Source organism: Staurois parvus, unplaced genomic scaffold (assembly GCF_062004578.1).
Source record: "Staurois parvus isolate SC_StPar_1 unplaced genomic scaffold, SC_StPar_1.0 ptg000845l, whole genome shotgun sequence".
NCBI classification, from domain to species: Eukaryota; Metazoa; Chordata; class Amphibia; order Anura; family Ranidae; genus Staurois; species Staurois parvus.
Window position 1 is genome coordinate 966122 of NW_028318641.1, and position 18677 is coordinate 984798.

Here is an 18677-nt window from a genome sequence, read left to right on the forward strand (position 1 = left end):
TGGTGGGCACAGGTGGGTGGCACTGCTGGGCACAGGTAGGTGGCACTTCTGGGCACAGGTGTGTGACACTGCAGAGTGGCACAGGTGGGTGCACTGCTGGGCACAGGTGGGTGATCTGCTGGGCACAGGTGGGCGGAGCTAGTGGGCGCACTGCTGGGCACAGGTGGGCGGAACTTGCGGGTGGCACTGCTGGGCACCGATAATCAGGGCACTGATCATCAGTGCCCTGATGATCGATGCCGATCCCCACTCTGACAACTGCCGGTTCTCGGCAGTACTTTCCTCACGATCTGACAGCGTGAGGAAAGTGCAGCCGAGAACCGGCACTTGCATTTCCCTCTGATCAGTGAGTCATTGGACACGGCTGATGACGTGGTAAAAGGCCGCTGTGATTGGCCTTTTACCACATCACGTGATCAGCTGTGTCCGTAGGACACAGCGATCACGGAGATCGCCGGGTGCGCGCCCCCGGGGGCGCGCAGGAGAGCGCGTTCTGGGAGGACGTCATATGACGTCCACCCAGAACAGGCCGGCCGCAGTGCAGCCGTCATTCAGCTATCTGCGGTCGGCAACTAGTTAACATGCACACGCGAAGCGGTTCGCATGAACGGGGTGCGATTCTGATGCGGTGCGGAATACGCACTGAAAATGCTGCAAATTCTGCACCGCATCAGTGTGAACCCGGGCTTAAGGCTTCGGCTTGTTTCACACGTGAGATCAGTGTGAACAGCAGGCTTTGTTGAAGCTTTTAAACTGCTAAGCGGCTCCATTTTTTAAATGTTGAACACAGAGAGTGCTGATTGCCACTTTAACCTCTTGAGCTCCGGAAGATTTTACCCCCTTCACGACCAGGCCATTTTTTGCTATTCAGCACTGTGCTGCTTTAACCTTAAATTGTGCAGTCATGCAATGCTGTACCCAAATGAAATTTATATAATTTTTTTCCCCGCAAATAGAGCTTTATTTTGGTGGTATTTGATCACCACTGGGTTTTTTTTATATTTTTTTTATTATATAAATGAAAAAGACTAAAAAATTGGAATTAAAAAAAAAACAAACTATTTTTATTGTTAGAAAACATATCTAATAAAACTTTTTGAAAAAAAAAATCTAGTTTCTTCATACATTTAGGCCAAAAAGGTTTTCTGCTACATATTTTTGGTAGAAAAAAATCCCAACAAGCCCATATTGATTGGTCTGCGTGAAAGTTATAATGTCAACAAACTATGTTTTTTATTTATATATATATATATATATATATATATATATATATATATATATATATACACACACACACATATATATTGGAATTATTATATATTTATTTTTTATACTAGTAATGGCGACGATCAGCAACATATAGTGGGGCTGTAATAGTGCGGCGGGAAATCTGTCACTTAATGATGCTGGGGGGAACTAATACAGTGATAATAATATGCACTGTCACTGTACTAATGACACTGGCTGGGAAGGGGTTAACATTTAGGGGCAATCAAGGGGTCAACTGTGTGTCTAACAATGTTGTATAATATATTGTGTGTACCGTGTGTTGATTTTACTAAGCAATGTGCCGGTGAAGAAAAAAAAAAAACAAAAACGGCACGTCGCTGTTGTCTGTAGAGAGCCCTGTGTTGTTTACCAACTCTCTTCTGTCATTCGCTCAGGGGGTTCCAGCCATAAAACATTGGCTGGGACCTGCTGATTATACTGTAGCAAATGACAGCAAAACTGGGGTGGGTGGTGGCACGTGTGCGCCCCCCCCACCCGGAAATGCACACCACGTATATTTATATGATCCTGCACAGTCGAGCCGCACTGTAGCAGTAAAGCTACAGGAGGCGTTCGGCAAGTGGTTAAGAAAGCTGTTAGCAGGTTTTAACAGGCTTTAACCCCCGGTTCACATCTATGCGGCCATGCGGGCCACGTTTTGCATGGGCATGAGAGCACATTCATTTGAATGGACTCCCATCCCCCGGGACACACAGGGAAGTCCCTGCACTTCTTCTGAAAACACAGCCGAGGTTCCCAGTACAGTTGCGTTTCCCAGCGCGGGCGGCGTGCCATTAGAACTAATGGCACCCGCCCACGGGTCCGCATTCCTCTGTGAGGGTGGTGTGACTGCACAGATTTTCGTGCGGATCCGCAACCGCACCACCTGCACATATGTGAACCTAGCCTCAACAAGCTTCAAAAAGGGCTGAAGCCTGCTAGCAGCTTGTTTAAAGTGGCAATCAACACCCCATTAAGATATATGTTTAACATTTACAAACTGGAAGTGAATGCTACCTTAAAAGCTTCAACAAAGCTTGCTGAAAGCGCTGTAAATGCTTTGCTGTTCACAGTGCTCCTATACAAGCTGAAGACCGTGTGAAACAAGTCTTCGATCACAACAAATATCATATGATTTGCAAAAGAGAGTCTACCTTTTCACCAAAGAAAAAGCAGACTCTCTCTTTGAGCTCAAAGTGTATATTTAGCTGTATATTGTAATATAAAAGACCTTGGACATTTAACACTGTAATTACTGTACTGTATTATTTTACATATACAGATTTATAAGAACCTTAACCACTTCCTGTCCGGACACTTTCCCCCCCTTCCAGTCCGGACACTTTCCCCCCCTTCCTGTCCGGACACTTTCACCGCCTTCCAGTCCGGACACTTTCCCCGCCTTCCAGTCCGGACACTTTCCCCCCCTTCCAGTCCGGACACTTTCCCCCCCTTCCAGTCCAGACACTTTCCCCCCCTTCCAGTCCGGACACTTTCACCCCCTTCCAGTCCGGACACTTTCACCCTCTTCCAGTCCGGACACTTTCACCCCCTTCCAGTCCGGACACTTTCCCCCCCTTCCAGTCCGGACACTTTCCCCCCCTTCCAGTCCGGACACTTTCCCCCCCTTCCAGTCCGGACACTTTCCCCCCCTTCCAGTCCGGACACTTTCCCCCCCTTCCAGTCCGGACACTTTCACCCCCTTCCAGTCCGGACACTTTCCCCCCCTTCCAGTCCGGACACTTTCCCCCTTCCAGTCCGGACACTTTCCCCCCCTTCCAGTCCGGACACTTTCCCCCCCTTCCAGTCCGGACACTTTCCCCCTCTTCCAGTCCAGACACTTTCCCCACCTTCCAGTACGGACACTTTCCCCCCCTTCCAGTCCGGACACTTTCCCCCCTTCCTGTCCGGACACTTTCACCCCCTTCCAGTCCGGACACTTTCCCCCCCCCCTTCCAGTCCGGACACTTTCCCCCCCTTCCAGTCCGGACACTTTCCCCCCCTTCCAGTCCGGACACTTTCACCCCCTTCCTGTCCAGGCCAATTTTCAGCTTTCAGCGCTATCACACTTTGAATGACAATTGCTCAGTCATGCAACACTGTACCCATATGAATTTTTTTTGCATTTTTTTGAGACAGATAAAGCTTTATTTTGGTGGTATTTATTCACCGCTGGGATTTTTATTTTTTTTTTGCTATGAAAATGAAAAGGTCCAAAATTTTTGAAAAAAAGTGTGTTTCTTATAAAATTGTGCAAATAAATAACATTTCATCCTAAATCTTTGCCAAAATGTATTCCGTTATCTTTTTAGTAAAAAAAATAACCCAAATTAGTTTATAACCAAAAATTATAATTTTTAAACACTTTTTTTTACATTTTTATTTTTTTTTTATATGATTATGTTTTTGTTTTTTTTTACATACCGTCACCCTAGCAGTACAGTGTCACCATGGTGACACTGTACTACTTGGGGGTGATGAAGATTTTTTTTTTTTTTAAACACTGATTGCTTTTACACCCATAAAAGCTGTAAAAGCAATCATTTCTTCTTCTCTCTGGCTGCATTCTTGCAGCCATTGAGAACTATTGTGTGAGCTGTGATTGGTCACAGCTTGTCACATGGTACACAGCTGTTGTGAATAGCCATGTACCATGTGACCTCTGTAATCATTCACAGATTTCACACGTAGTAAGCAATGATGTCAGAAGTGACATCATTGCTTACTACTCTGCATTGGACAATCAGTGATCACATGATCAGGAAATCGCACAGAGGTCCAGTATGACGATCGGTGTTCCACTGTGTCTGGAGGACACAGCGGACACCGGATCGTGGTGCTGCGTGCTCCCAGGGAGTGAGAACAAGCAGGGGGCGTGGAGGCCGTTTATAAATGGCCACCCGACCCTACACTGCCACCGTCCGGCCGTTTATATACAACGGCCGGACGGGAGGTGGATAAAGTGGTAGCAAACCTTACACATACCTTGTGAAGTGACTGGCCTCAGGTGATACACAGAGATGAAACAAGTTCTCCTATATAAGTTGTACCTGTTCATCTGCTGTCTTCTGTTCTCAACATCCGTTCAAAGTGCTGCATTTTAAAGAGGGGCGGAGAGCTGAAGTTTCACTCTGCAGAGCTCAGTGAGGAGAGCTCTGAAAGCTAATTGGAGGGAAAGGACACCCCCCCCTTCACACAGCTCACAGTGACAGAGCTGAGGCTGTTAATCTGCTGGAGATCCCTCCCCTGTTACCATTTTTCTCTTCGTGTAGGAAAACCCATTAGAAGTGATTAATGCTGATAGCAGAGGAAGGAGGCAGCAAACGGAAATCACACTTAATGCTCTTACTTGAGACAAGTACACACGATAGAGGGATATGCTTGGTTCCTATTTCATGTCCTGAGGTTTACAACCACTTAGATATGCATGCTCATAACACATAACAGCAGCTTCATATGTTAAAAAAGCAAAACAAAAGCAAAACATATTGGTCAACATTTGTGTTTTGTGGTCTTCCTGCAGTTAGATGTAATTCAACCTGTTCCTCAAATCTTATCACCCTTTGCCGAATGACCTTCTACTTTTGTCAGTTTGTAGAAAAGAAAAGCTCTATTGATTAAAGGGCAGTCATTCCAAAACAAGTTTTATTTTTCGTCACAATGTCACATTTGTTTAGATTTTTGTTTTTTTTTACCCCTCTCTGCATTTCATATGTGATTTCAATATTGATTCTAAACTAGAACGTTGCTGCACTATGGTGGAATTGAGGTACTAATTTGTCTAATCGTATTTCCACTTTTTTTTTGTTAAATCCACCTGTTGCAAAAACAAATAAATAAATAAATGCATCAATTTTGCAAAAGCAAAATAATATATCGCACCTACAGAGTGTTGCAGATGAAAATAAAAAAACAAGCCAAAAAAATACTAATACAGCTATCAGGTCCACAATGTAAGCTGCAATATATTCCATTTTTGTTTTTGTGTGGAAAAAAACAAAAACCAAAATTAAATCATGTACCTTTTTGCAAAAAGCAACAATGAGCATTTAATTTTTTGGGGGGGGATTTTAAGCTGCAAAGTATTACAACTGTGGATCATAACAGAGCCAATCAAAGCAGTGTGCTTACAGTTGAAAGCACTAACAAAGCCCACAGTAAAACAGCACACAATTAACCCTTTGATCACCCCAGATGTTAACCCCTTCCTGCCCAGTGCCATTAGTACAGTGTCAGTGCGTTTTATTAGCACTGATCACTGCATTGGTGTCACTGAGGATGTTAGTGACACCAAGTCAGTTCCCCCCAGTGTCAGAATATTCGCCGCAGTCCCGCTATAAGTTGTTGATTGCTGCCATTACTAGTAAAAATAAAAATCCCAGTATATATACCGCCATTTGTAAACGCTATAACTTTCATGTAAACCAATTAATTTACACATATTGGGATTTTTTTTTTTAGCAAAGACATGGAGCAGAATAAATTATGACTTAAATTAATGACTAAATTTGATTTTTTTTAAATTTTTTACTGGACATGTTTAATAGCAAAAAGTCAAAAATATTGTTTTCTCAAAATAGTTTTCTTTTTATAGTGCAAAAAATAAAAACCGCACAGGCGATCAAATACCACCGAAAGAAAGCTCCACTCGTGGGGAAAAAAGTACGTAAATTTCATTTGGGTGTAGCGTTGCATGACCGCGCAATTGTCAGTTAAAGTAACGCAGCGCCGTAATGCAAAGAATGGCCTGGTCAGGAAGAGGGGTAAATCCTCTGCAGGGCAAGTGGTTAATCTGCATAACAACAAAAAGAAATACACATCAAAAGACGTGTGAAAAAACACAAAACACACCACAAAAATCATTGTAGAAATGGATCAAAAGCAAACTGCATAGGTGTGAACCAGGCCTAGGGATCCACTCAAATGATTTAGTTCCATGCTACTGCAACAACAGGTCAGATGATATGGATAGGGATATTACCTCCAGCTGGAAGAGGTCCTTGGGAACATCCTTAAGGGAGTTTTCTGAAAAATCTACTTCCAGCAGATGATTCCTCCAGAAGACAGCCAGGTTATCCGGAAGAGTTTCAATGCAGTTTCTAGAAGCTTTACAGTATTTCTGGAACAGAAAGGCAGCATAAAATAATACAGAAACAGAAAACCTTCCAAAAATAGGAGAGTATCATGGTATAAAATATTTTACATGGCCCCTCTACTCCCCTTAAGCCCCGGTTCACATATGTGCATTCCTGCGGGCCGCGATTTGCTCGGGCACGAGTGCCCATTCATGTGAATGGACTCTCGTGCCCCGGGACATGCAGGGAAGAAGTCCCTGCACTTTGGAAACTGCAGCCCGCATGGGAACCTTGGTTGCGATTTCCAGTGCAGACGGCATGCCATTAGAATTAATGGCACCTGCCCGCGGGTCAGCATTCTTCTGTGCGGGTGGTGCGGCTGCACAGATTTTTGTGCAGATCCGCAGCGGCAGCACCCACACACACGTGAACCTGGCCTAACTGAATAAATCCCTTGTTTTGTTTCTTTAATTGTTATGAAAAGGATTGTGGAAAATATGATTTTCACATATATGACCAAGGGGCACTAAAAAAAAACAACAAAAAAAACAATCTGTAAGCAAATTAGATAAATGGAGAATTATGCCAGCCATAGATGGGTTGAAAATCGGCCAATTTTTCAGTCGAAAAAAAAAAAATCAGCCAATTTTCGCACTGTTAGTGGGTTAATCGGTCAGCCATTTTTCTGTGTTTTTGCACATTTTTTTTTATCGGGCATGTTGGAAAATTCGCAGCCAATTTTGATGAACGGCTGATCTTCCCGGCAATGATGGGCAAATCGGCCGATCGTTTTCCCGATAAAAAATCTGCGCATGAGCTGTGACCTGCAAGAAGAAGAAAAAGAAGAAGAATTCCAGTCCGCTATTATATTTTACGTGAAAAAGTTTTCCGGTTGCAACAATGTATCCATTTGTACCCGAATAAAAACATCTGTATCTGAAATGGACACAAATAGATACATTGTTGCAACCGGAAAACTTTTTCACGTAAAATATAATAGCGGACTGGAATTCTTCTTCTTCTTCTTCTTCTTCTTCTTATGTATTGCTCCCCTGTGTGCTCCCCTGTCTCTGCAAGGGACAGGAGTAATTATGGGGTTAAATGCCAGCCATAGACAGGACGAAATTCGGCCAATTTTTTTTACCGTTGGTGGTAACGTCGGCCGATCGAACGACCGATTTTTTGTTTTTTTTTTAAAAACGGACGATTTTCGACCCGTCTATGGCCTACATAAGACCAAATCTAAGCTATAGGCCAGCAGCTGCTGAATGCTGTTGACCGCTGGGCTGTAATGAAATGATTTGCAAGACTCGGTTCAATCTAATTCTGGCCCTACAAGGGAAGACATTTTTTTGCTTAAGCTTTCAGGTATCTCTTTCAAGAATCATATAACCAGGTAATGCGGTGCTGCATGAGGAAGTAGTCTCCACATTCTGAGTAGAAAATGTAACACGCATTTGTACACATATTCTGTACATTTCGGATAACACTTACAAGAGGGCAGGCCCAAGGCTCCAGGAACGTTTTCAGTTTATTGCCAGACACGTTGAGATATCGCAGGGATTTGAAGCAATGCAAAACTGAGGTTGGGAGGTCAGTGAGATGGTTTTCAGACACATCTAACTCCTGTAACCTCCGCAGACCTATCCAGTTAGCCCCTGATAAAAGAGATAGGAAGATCAAGGTATGTAAATAACACAATAATACACATACTAGTTTTCCGCAGCAGAATTCAAGTGATACTAAAGTCTTGTTTTTTCTTAAAAATAACAAACATGTCTATACTTACCTGCTGTGTGCAGGTAAAAAAAAGTTGTGCCTTTATTTATACTTTACAGGAGAGGTATGGGTTAAAAAAAATAAACACATATACTCACCTCTAGTGGGCCCTCGAACCCCTCGTGTATCGCATTGTACTGTCTCATGTATTGTCTCCCATTGTAATGTACAGCGCCGAGCGAACTGTTGGCGCTATATAAATACTGTATAATAATAATAATAATAGTGTGATGCTGCTGGGTTCAATTCCCAACCATGGTGCCTCCTGCATGGAGTTTGCATGTTCTTCCTGTGCTTGCGTGGGTTTCCTCCGGGTACTCCGGCTTCCTCTCACACTCCAAAGACATGCTGGTAGGTTAATTGGCTCCTGTCTAAATTGTCCTAGTTTCATCCCTGGCCATGCGGGATCTCCTGCATGGTGGGGGTTGGGGAAAGACCTGGCAACCTACCCTGTAAAATAATCGCTTAGAGAATTCATGGAAAAAGTCGCTTACAAGTGACGGTCCATGCAATCGCCAAGGGGCGGATATGACTGAATGGATAGAGGAGTGAGAGAGTGTGACGCTGCAGCTGTCCCACGTTGGCTCTAAGCCTGAAAACTAAGCAATCGCATGACCACTGATCGCACAGTCCTCAGTCTGCTTGGAGTGGAGAGCAGCGACTATCAGTCACTGCTCTCCGCTCCTCCAGAGCTTATTGGAGTGGTGGCCAGGAAAGGGGGCGGGTGCAACTGGCTCTGTCTCTCTAGTCCCAGGACGGAAGTGTGGTGACGTGACGTCCAGTGCGCCTCTGGAAGCCGCCATTTTACCTCTCTGTGTTTACATGCTGTATCTGGGCTTTGTGAGCCCACAATCCCTGTGAGTGTGATTTTAATTTTCTATTTTACTTAATTAAAACAAGTTGGCACTATGGGACGTTCTCTGCCTTTTATCCTATGAGCAACTTTGACACAAACGGTTGAGTTGATCCTCTGGAAGCTACCCTTTTGGCATTTCTCTTGGATGCTACAGGAAGAGTTGGAGTGACCGTGGATATTATACGCAGTGCTGTTTTTGACCTGTATAACGTATAGGTCAAAAAAAGGAGGTGAGCAGACACGCCTGGTGGTGGATGAGCACCGTGGTGGAAAGATTGTTTTGAAGAGTCATTTCATTTGGGGACTGAAAATTGCTAGTCATGCGCTATACGGACTATTATTTTTCACGTTTTGCACCATCTACTCATGTTTGCACTATTCTTATTTTTTATCCTGAATGTGTTTGATTGTCAGTCGGCAGTTCATTGTATTTTTTTATGCATGTAGATTAGGGACTTTACCAATAGGGGGGGGGGGGGGTATTTCTTTTGAACGTCAGTACTAATGTTATATTACTTTATTTTATTTTGCACTATTTGCCCTACATGGGTTTGATGGTCAGCCGGATGTTTATTATTTATTCTTTAGTCGTGTCTATTTATTGTTTTCTATACAGTTGTAATTTGGTGTTCATGCACTATATTTTAATATATATTTTTGAGGGTGAAGAGGATTGATTGGTACATGGGTTTAATGGTCAGCCCGGTGTTTGCTGATACATCTATTTTTTTGCTTCACTTTATTGTTTTTTTTATATATTATTTATTTTCTTTTATTGGCATTTGTTATTTATGCACTTATTAGCAGCGCCACACTACACACAATGTTTTCTTTGTATACAGATGACGGCACTGTAATTATTTTAATAAAAAATACATCTATTTACATTTTTCCTAATCGATATACAGCTGTCACATGACCCAGCTCTTTCCTAGCCTGTCTGCACGGAAACAGAGGCAGGAGGAGCTTCTAGTACTCTGCTGCTGCTCCCATGTTCAAAATAAAAAAACAGCCTTTGAGATATAGAGTAAAAATAAATAATTAATATCAATAAACTGTTTTAAATCATTATATATATATATATATATATACATATACACCACCGTATTTGCCGGCGTATAAGACGACTTTTTACCCTTTGAAAATCTTCTCAAAAGTCGGGGGGTCGTCTTATACGCCGGTATACGGCATACTGACAATTTTTAGGGGGGCGGCGTGGTGCCGCCGCCGCCCCCCCCCCCCTTCCAACGGAAGGGACACTAAGTACAGGGGTGGGCAGGGGCTGTTTCTTACCTGGTTCCGGTCCCACGACAATCCGGTCCAGGAAGCGCGGCTGCTCCTTCAGTTCGGCCACTGGATGTTCGCGCGGCTGCTCGGCTCCGCCTCCTCACCGGTGATTGGCCGCCAGAACTGTAGCTCAGGAAAGGCACACAGGCGGCCAATCACCGGCGAGGGGGCGGAGCCGAGCGGCCCCACGAAAATCGAGTGCAGGACCAGCAGGTAAGTGTGCAGTGTAGAGGTGCTGCTGCAACCACATATGCTGGCTGCAGCAGCACCATACGAGAACAGGGTCAGCAAGTGTCAGTGGGAGGAATAGTGCCCCATCATTGGTGTCACTGATACCAATGATGGGGCACTATTCCTCCCACTGATACCAATGATGGGGCACTATTCCTCCCACTGACACTAACGATGGGGCACTATTCCTCCCCCCCACTGACACCAACGATGGGGCACTATTCCCCCCCCCCACTGACACCAATGATGGGGCACTATTCCACACCCCACTGACACCAATGATGGGGCACTATTCCACACCCCACTGACACCAATGATGGGGCACTATTCCACCCCCACTGACACCAATGATGGGGCACTATTCCACCCCCCCACTGACACCAATGATGGGGCACTATTCCACCCCCCACTGACACCAATGATGGGACACCATTCCTCCCACTGACACCAATGTTGGGACACTATTCCTCCCACTGATACCAATGATGGGGCACTATTCCTCCCACTGATACCAATGATGGGGCACTATTGCTCCCCCCCACTGACACCAACGATGGGGCACTATTCCCCCCCCCCACTGACACCAATGATGGGGCACTATTCCACCCCCCACTGACACCAATGATGAGGCACTATTCCACCCCCACTGACACCAATGATGGGGCACTATTCCACCCCCCACTGACACCAATGATGGGACACCATTCCTCCCACTGACACCAATGTTGGGACACTATTCCTCCCACTGACACCAATGATGGGGCACTATTCCCCCCACTGATACTAATGATGGGGCACTATTCCTCCCACTGATACCAATGATGGGGCACTATTCCTCCCACTGACACCAATGTTGGGACACTATTCCTCCCACTGACACCAATGATGGGGCACTATTCCCCCCACTGATACTAATGATGGGGCACTATTCCTGCCACTGATACCAATGATGGGGCACTATTCCCCCCACTGATACTAATGATGGGGCACTATTCCTCCCACTGACACCAATGATGGGGCACTATTCCTCCCACTGATACCAATGATGGGGCACTATTCCTCCCACTGATGCTAATGATGGGGCACTATTCCTTCCACTGATACCAATGATGGGGCACTATTCCTCCCACTGATACCAATGATGGGGCACTATTCCTCCCACTGATACTAATGATGGGGCACTATTCCTGCCACTGATACCAATGATGGGGCACTATTCCTGCCACTGATACCAATGATGGGGCACTATTCCTCCCACTGATACCAATGATGGGGCACTATTCCTGCCACTGACACCAATGATGGGACACTATTCCTCCACTGATACCAATGATGGGACACTATTCCTCCCACTGACACCAATGATGGGACACTATTCCTCCCACTGACACCAATGATGGGACACTATTCCTCCCACTGGTGTGCATTGGAAGAGGGGTAGTCTTATACGGCGAGTATAGCCCAAACACTACATTTTAGCAGGAAAAGTAGGGGGTCGTCTTATACGCCAGCAAATACGGTATGTATTTGAAATCAAATCTTATTATTTTTTGGCAATAACATGGTGTGGGCGGATTTCTGCCAGTCACAGGTTGTGTCATGCTCCTCCAGCCTCTGTCTTAGAATAAAAGGGAGGTGAAGCCTCCATCAATCAAGATGTAATATTCCACCCCCATTGTGTTTAGCTGGTTAGTGGGCATGGAGGTGGAGGGAGGGAGTGTGCTGTCATTTATCACTTTGCCCACATGCATGACTCTTAAGTCACACTGCTCAGATGTGATATGGAGGAAATGCTCAGCATAGAAAAACACTGAAAACTGAGCATGTGCAAAGCTGCCAACACTGCTCTGCATAGTCCCTAGCTGCTCTGGGGACATGGACAGAAGTTGGAGACAGAGAACACCAGGATCAACCAGGTTTTTTTTGCAGATTACAGAAAACGAAACTCATAGTGACTGATTGAGTATAAACACTGTGTAATACAACATTTATTGATAGTTTTTTATGATGTGGGTTTAGTGACACTTTAAGACAGCAAGAGTTTGGCAGTGATTGGATGTGGGACCTAAAGGAGAAGTCCATGATTACACCTAGTGCCCTGGCATGGGTGTAGGGACTGATATTAAATGGAAAGACCATTTATATTCACTCAGTTCTTCCATTATAGGAGTCCCTCTGATCACTCTTTTGTCACTGGTTGCTATCTGTGCACCAGACAAAATTATATTCCTCCAGCAAACGTAAGAATTATTTCTTTTCATGTTGCCTTCATCAAATTACACACCACTCAAGTTTCCTGAGCAGATTTTCAGTCTGAATCCCTAATAAAGGGAATGTGACTAAATTCCCTTGGAGTAATCCAAGATTCACATTGTGGTCACAAACATGGACGTGTGCCATACCGTCTTCTTTAAACAGATTTGCCAAGAAGTTCCTGGATGCACAAAGTCTCTGAAGCCGGCTCAGATGCAGCAGTCCAGGAGGAAGATACGTCAGCTTGTTATTGGAAACATCAATTTCAAGCAATCTAAAGGCAAAAACAAAACCTATGATCTGACGTTAACACAACTATTTGTTGAACTATCAGACTGTCCACAAAGCATTCAGACAAGGATTACACTTTCAGAAGACCGCTGACCTGGAGCAGATGATTTCATCAGAACTTTGCACGCTGGGCAGATCACACAGCTGGTTGTCACTTAAATTTAACTTCTGTAAATTGAGAAGTCCCCATGGGACCACTGATGGAAGCGAAGTCAGGAGGTTAGAAGAGATGTCCAGCTCTTTTATCTGGCAAGAAATGTCTATGAACCAATCAAGATCCACCCAAGGCAATCGGAGACAGGACCACTTCACGCACACACCCTGCAGGGATAACAAAAAACAAGCATTATGTGAAACTATAACAGAGAAAGGTGGTGACCAAACATATGGAGATACGGCTATGTGTACAGGCTATGGATGATCAGTCTACCCGCAAACATTTGAGGGCTATATCAGCAAAATAATAGGTTCTCAAATAATCACCCCTCTCTGCCGATCCCTCCACTGGCTTCCACTCAGTGTTCTCCACCCCTCTCTGCCAATCCATCCACTGGCCTCCACTCAGTGTCCTCCACCCCTCTCTGCCAATCCTTCCACTGGCCTCCACTCAGTGTCCTCCACCCCTCTCTGCCAATCCCTCCACTGGCTTCCACTCAGTGTTCTCCACCCCTCTCTGCCAATCCATCCACTGGCCTCCACTCAGTGTCCTCCACCCCTCTCTGCCAATCCTTCCACTGGCCTCCAGTGTCCTCCACTCCTCTCTGCCAATCCCTCCACTGGCCTCCACTCATCGTCCTCCATCCCTCTCTGCCAATCCCTCCACTGGCCTCCATTCAGTGTCCTCCACCCCTCTCTGCCAATCCCTCCACTGACCTCCACTCAGGGTCCTCCACCCCTCTCTGCCGATCCCTCCACTGGCCTCCATTCAGTGTCCTCCACCCCTCTCTGCCGATCCCTCCACTGGCTTCCACTCAGTGTCCTCCACCCCTCTCTGCCAATCCATCCACTGGCCTCCACTCAGTGTCCTCCACCCCTCTCTGCCAATCCCTCCACTGGCCTCCATTCAGTGTCCTCCACCCCTCTCTGCCAATCCCTCCACTGGCTTCCACTCAGTGTCCTCCACCCCTCTCTGCCAATCCCTCCACTGGCCTCCACTCAGTGTCCTCCACCCCTCTCTGCCAATCCCTCCACTCAGTGTCCTCCACCCCTCTCTGCCAATCCCTCCACTGGCCACCACTCAGTGTCCTCCACCCCTCTCTGCTAATCCCTCCACTGGCCACCACTCAGTGTCCTCCATCCCTCTCTACCAATCCCTCCACTGGCCACCACTCAGTGTCCTCCACCCCTCTCTGCCAATCCCTCCACTGGCCTCCATTCAGTGTCCTCCACCCCTCTCTGCCAATCCCTCCACTGGCCTCCATTCAGTGTCCTCCACCCCCTCTGCCAATCCCTCCACTGGCCTCCACTCAGTGTCCTCCACCCCTCTCTGCCAATCCCTCCACTGGCCTCCACTCAGTGTCCTCCACCCCTCTCTGCCAATCCCTCCACTGTCCTCCACTTAGTGTCCTCCACCTCTCTCTGCAAATCCCTCCACTGGCCTCCACTCAGTGTCCTCCACCCCTCTCTGCCAATCCCTCCACTGGCTTCCCGTTGCCCACTGGATAAAATTCAAAACATTAACAATAACATATAAAGCCATTTATAACTCTGCCCCAAATTACATCACCAATCTTGTCTCCAAATATCACCCAAACCGTACTCTCCGCTCCTCCCACAACCTCCTGCTCTCTAGCTCCCTTGTCTCCTCCTCCCATGCTCGTCTCTAGGACTTCTCCAGAGTTTCCCCCATCCTCTGGAACTCTCTACTCCAATTTATCCGACTATCGCCTACTCTGCTCACTTTTAGGCGATCTCTGAAAACCGATCTCTTCAGGGAAGCCTATCCTGCCCTCAGCTAATAATGGAATCTTCTACTCCTCCTACCAGTCCATCCCCCACAGTTATTACCTTTTGTACCACTAGCCCCTCCCTCTTTGATTGTAAGTTCCAAGGAGCAGCCTCCCAACCCTCTTGTATTGAACTGCATTGTCGCTATATTGTAAAGCGCTGAGCAAACTGTTGGCGCTATATAAATCCTGTATAATAATAATCATCCGTATTGCCTCTCCAGCAATGCTGCACCTGACTGGATTGTACACACTGGGCCAAAAAGAGTTATAGTGTCTGATCTTGTATTATTAACACTGCTAGCATTTGCTATCTTCTACAAAAAAAAAAAACAAAAAACACACACACACACACACACACAGAAAGAGATGGCACACCAGCCTCATGAATTACCATGAAACCATTTTAAAGGAATTATTATTATTATTATTACTACGAGTTTATATAGCGCCAAAGGGTTTGCTCAGCGCTGTACAATAGGGGGGACAATACATGGCACAGTACAACAACAACAAACAACGTACGAGGGGTAAGAGGGCCCTACTCTTTCGAGCTTACAATCTAGGTGGGAGGGGGTAAAGGTACAGTAGGAAGTGGCTGAGGGGGATGAAGTGGTGGGAGGAAAGAGGGAGAATGGCCGTTAGGTGAGGGTGGGGTAGGCTTTCCTGAAGAGATGGGTTTTGAGGGAGCGCCTGAATGTGAAGAGGGAAGGCGACAGTCTGATGGATTGGGGCATTGAGTTCCAGAGGATGGGGGAGGACCTGGAGAAGTCCTGCAGTCGTGCATGGGAGGAGGAGACCAGGGAGCAGGATAGAAGGAGGTCCTGTGAGGAGCGAAGGGTACGGGTAGGGCGGTACTTGGGGATCAGGTTGGTGAAACAATTGAATGAAACAATAGGAATGAAACAATAGGAATGAAACAATTCCAGGGTAGAACCCCCTTCATCAGAGCCATGGCTTAGAAGTGATTTCCGTTTGGGAGTATCTCACCAAAACTGCAATTTTAGATGTAGGGGATGCAACAAATCTGACTTGTATCTTAGTGCAGACTTCTGGGAAATTCAGTAAGCCAATCACACAAGCAGGAAATTACATTTCTGAGGGGGGGGGGGGGGGTGTTCTGTACATCAACTGTGTACAGAAAGGCTCCAGGTTGCCATATTACATTTTACAGAAGATTACAGAGCTGCAGATTAAAAAGGAAAGGTCATTTTTAATAGCATTAAATTATCTCTTAGATTGTAAGCTCCCAGGATCAGGGCCCTCCTATCCCTCTTGTATTGAACTGTATTGTTGCTGTATTGTCTCCCGTTATATTGTAAAGCGCTGAGCAAACTGTTGGCGCCATATAAATCCTGTATAATAATAATAATATAAATCCTGTATAATAATATTAATAATAATAATATGACTCGTGTAGTAATTGTATACTCTATTTTTTCATTTATTTATCTATTTTTGTCCCCACAAAAGTGGAGTTACCTTTTTAAAACATTTGTTTGTTCTACAGCAACAGACAAAAGTACAACTGCCTCATACAAATTAATGTTCTAAACCTTTCCTGATTGCCATCTTATATTTCAGGAAACCTAAAGCGGATTCTAAAAGTTCATTTTTCTTTTTTGGAAAATAACACACGTCTATACTTACCTGCTGTGTGTAGTGGTTTTGAACAGAGCAGCCTGGATCCTCCTCTTCTCGGGTCCCCTGCAGGCTCTCCTGGCCTCTCCCTCCTGTTGGGTGCCCCCATAGCAAGCAGCTTGCTGTGGGGGCACCCTGTGCTTCATGTGTCCATTCACACATGGAGCTGTGGATTGGCCTCACCCCCCTCTCCCATCATTGGCTGACTGGCTGTGATTGACAGCAGTGGGAGCCAATGGCTCCCGCTTGCTGTCTCAACCAATGAGGAGGCAGACACCCAGGACAGATGAGGCTGTCATTCACATCGCTGGATCATGATGAGGCCCAGGTAGGTATTAGGGGGGGGGGGGGGGCTGGGGGCACTGCTGCACACAGAAGTTTTTTTACCTTCATGCATAGAATGCAAAACCTTCAGCCTTTACAACCACTTCAATAAGGATACACATCTACAGTATACAGCATTTGCAAAGCTTGTGATTATTGTGTTTTATGTTGTTACAGTATATTCAGACAGAAGACGCATTATTGTTATAACTCTGCTTACCAAATCAGGGAAAGTTTGCAGCACAATGTGGAAGTAGAACAATTCAGATAACCACTACTATAAATATAAACTACAGACAGAATTGGGGAACTATATATAATAAGGTGCCCGGGACTTTCCTTTTATTTCTTCTAAATTAGAAAGTCATTACTTACAATTTATATTCATCTTAAAACAGAACTCCAGTCTGCAGCATTCTACAGCTAGGGCCATATATATTTGGACAAAGGCACACTTTTAGTTTTTTTCAGGTACCGTATACTGCGGACACAGTACAGGGGATGACCAGAGACTGCGGACACAGTACAGGGGATGACCAGAGACTGCGGACACAGTACAGGGGATGACCAGAGACTGCGGACACAGTACAGGAGATGACCAGAGACTGCGGACACATTACAGGCGATGACCAGAGACTGCGGACACAGTACAGGAGATGACCAGAGACTGCGGACACATTACAGGCGATGACCAGAGACTGCGGACATAGTACAGGGGATGACCAGAGACTACGGACACAGTACAGGAGATGACCAGAGACTGCGGACATAGTACAGGGGATGACCAGAGACTGCGGACAGTGCAGGGGATGACCAGAGACTGCGGACACAGTACAGGGGATGACCAGAGACTACGGACACAGTACAGGAGATGACCAGAGACTGCGGACATAGTACAGGGGATGACCAGAGACTGCGGACAGTGCAGGGGATGACCAGAGACTGCGGACACAGTACAGGGGATGACCAGAGACTGCGGACACAGTACAGGAGATGACCAGAGATTGCGGACACAGTACAGGGGATGACCAGAGACTGCGGACACAGTACAGGGGATGACCAGAGACTGCGGACATAGTACAGGGGATGACCGGAGACTGCGGACACAGTACAGGAGATGACTAGAGACTGCGGACAGTACAGGAGATGACCAGAGACTGCGGACAGTATAGGGGATGACCAAGAGACTGCGGACAGTAAAGGGGATGACCAGAGACTGCAGACAGTACAGGGGATGACCAGAGACTGTGGACAGTACAGGGGATGACCAGAGACTGCGGACAGTACAGTTGATGACCAGAGACTGCGGACAGTACAGGGGATGACCAAGAGACTGCGGGCAGTACAGGGGATGACCAGAGACTGCAGACAGTACAGGAGATGACCAGAGACTGCAGACACAGTACAGGAGATGACCAGAGAGACTGCTGACAGTACAGGGGATGACCAAGAGACTGCAGACAGTACAGGAGATGACCAAGAGACTGCGGACAGTACAGGAGATGACCAGAGACTGCAGACAGTACAGGGGATGACCAGAGAGACTGCTGACAGTACAGGGGATGACTAAGATTGCTGACCTTTGGGGAGGGAGGGGGAGTGGGTACCTGAATTTGACAGGTACCCACGTCCACTTCCACGGAGTTATCCTCCCTTTAGTGCAGGCACCCGGCTGACAGCTGGGTGCCCAGTGCGCATGCGCGAGAAGCACTGCGCTTTGTGATT

General features: G+C 46.1%; 1 protein-coding gene across 2 annotated transcripts in view; it reads right to left on the bottom strand.

Moving 5' to 3' along the window:
* LRRK1 (leucine rich repeat kinase 1) overlaps positions 1–18677 on the bottom strand; it is a 325566-nt gene that overhangs the window by 138203 nt on the left and 168686 nt on the right. For both annotated transcript variants that reach the window (XM_089655524.1, XM_089655525.1), the window contains 4 exons: positions 13136–13362; positions 12900–13024; positions 7839–8002; positions 6251–6388 (listed from right to left, as the gene is read on the bottom strand). In XM_089655524.1, the coding sequence (XP_089511650.1) occupies positions 6251–6388; positions 7839–8002; positions 12900–13024; positions 13136–13362 (654 nt within the window). The remainder of the gene's footprint in view (positions 1–6250; positions 6389–7838; positions 8003–12899; positions 13025–13135; positions 13363–18677) is intronic.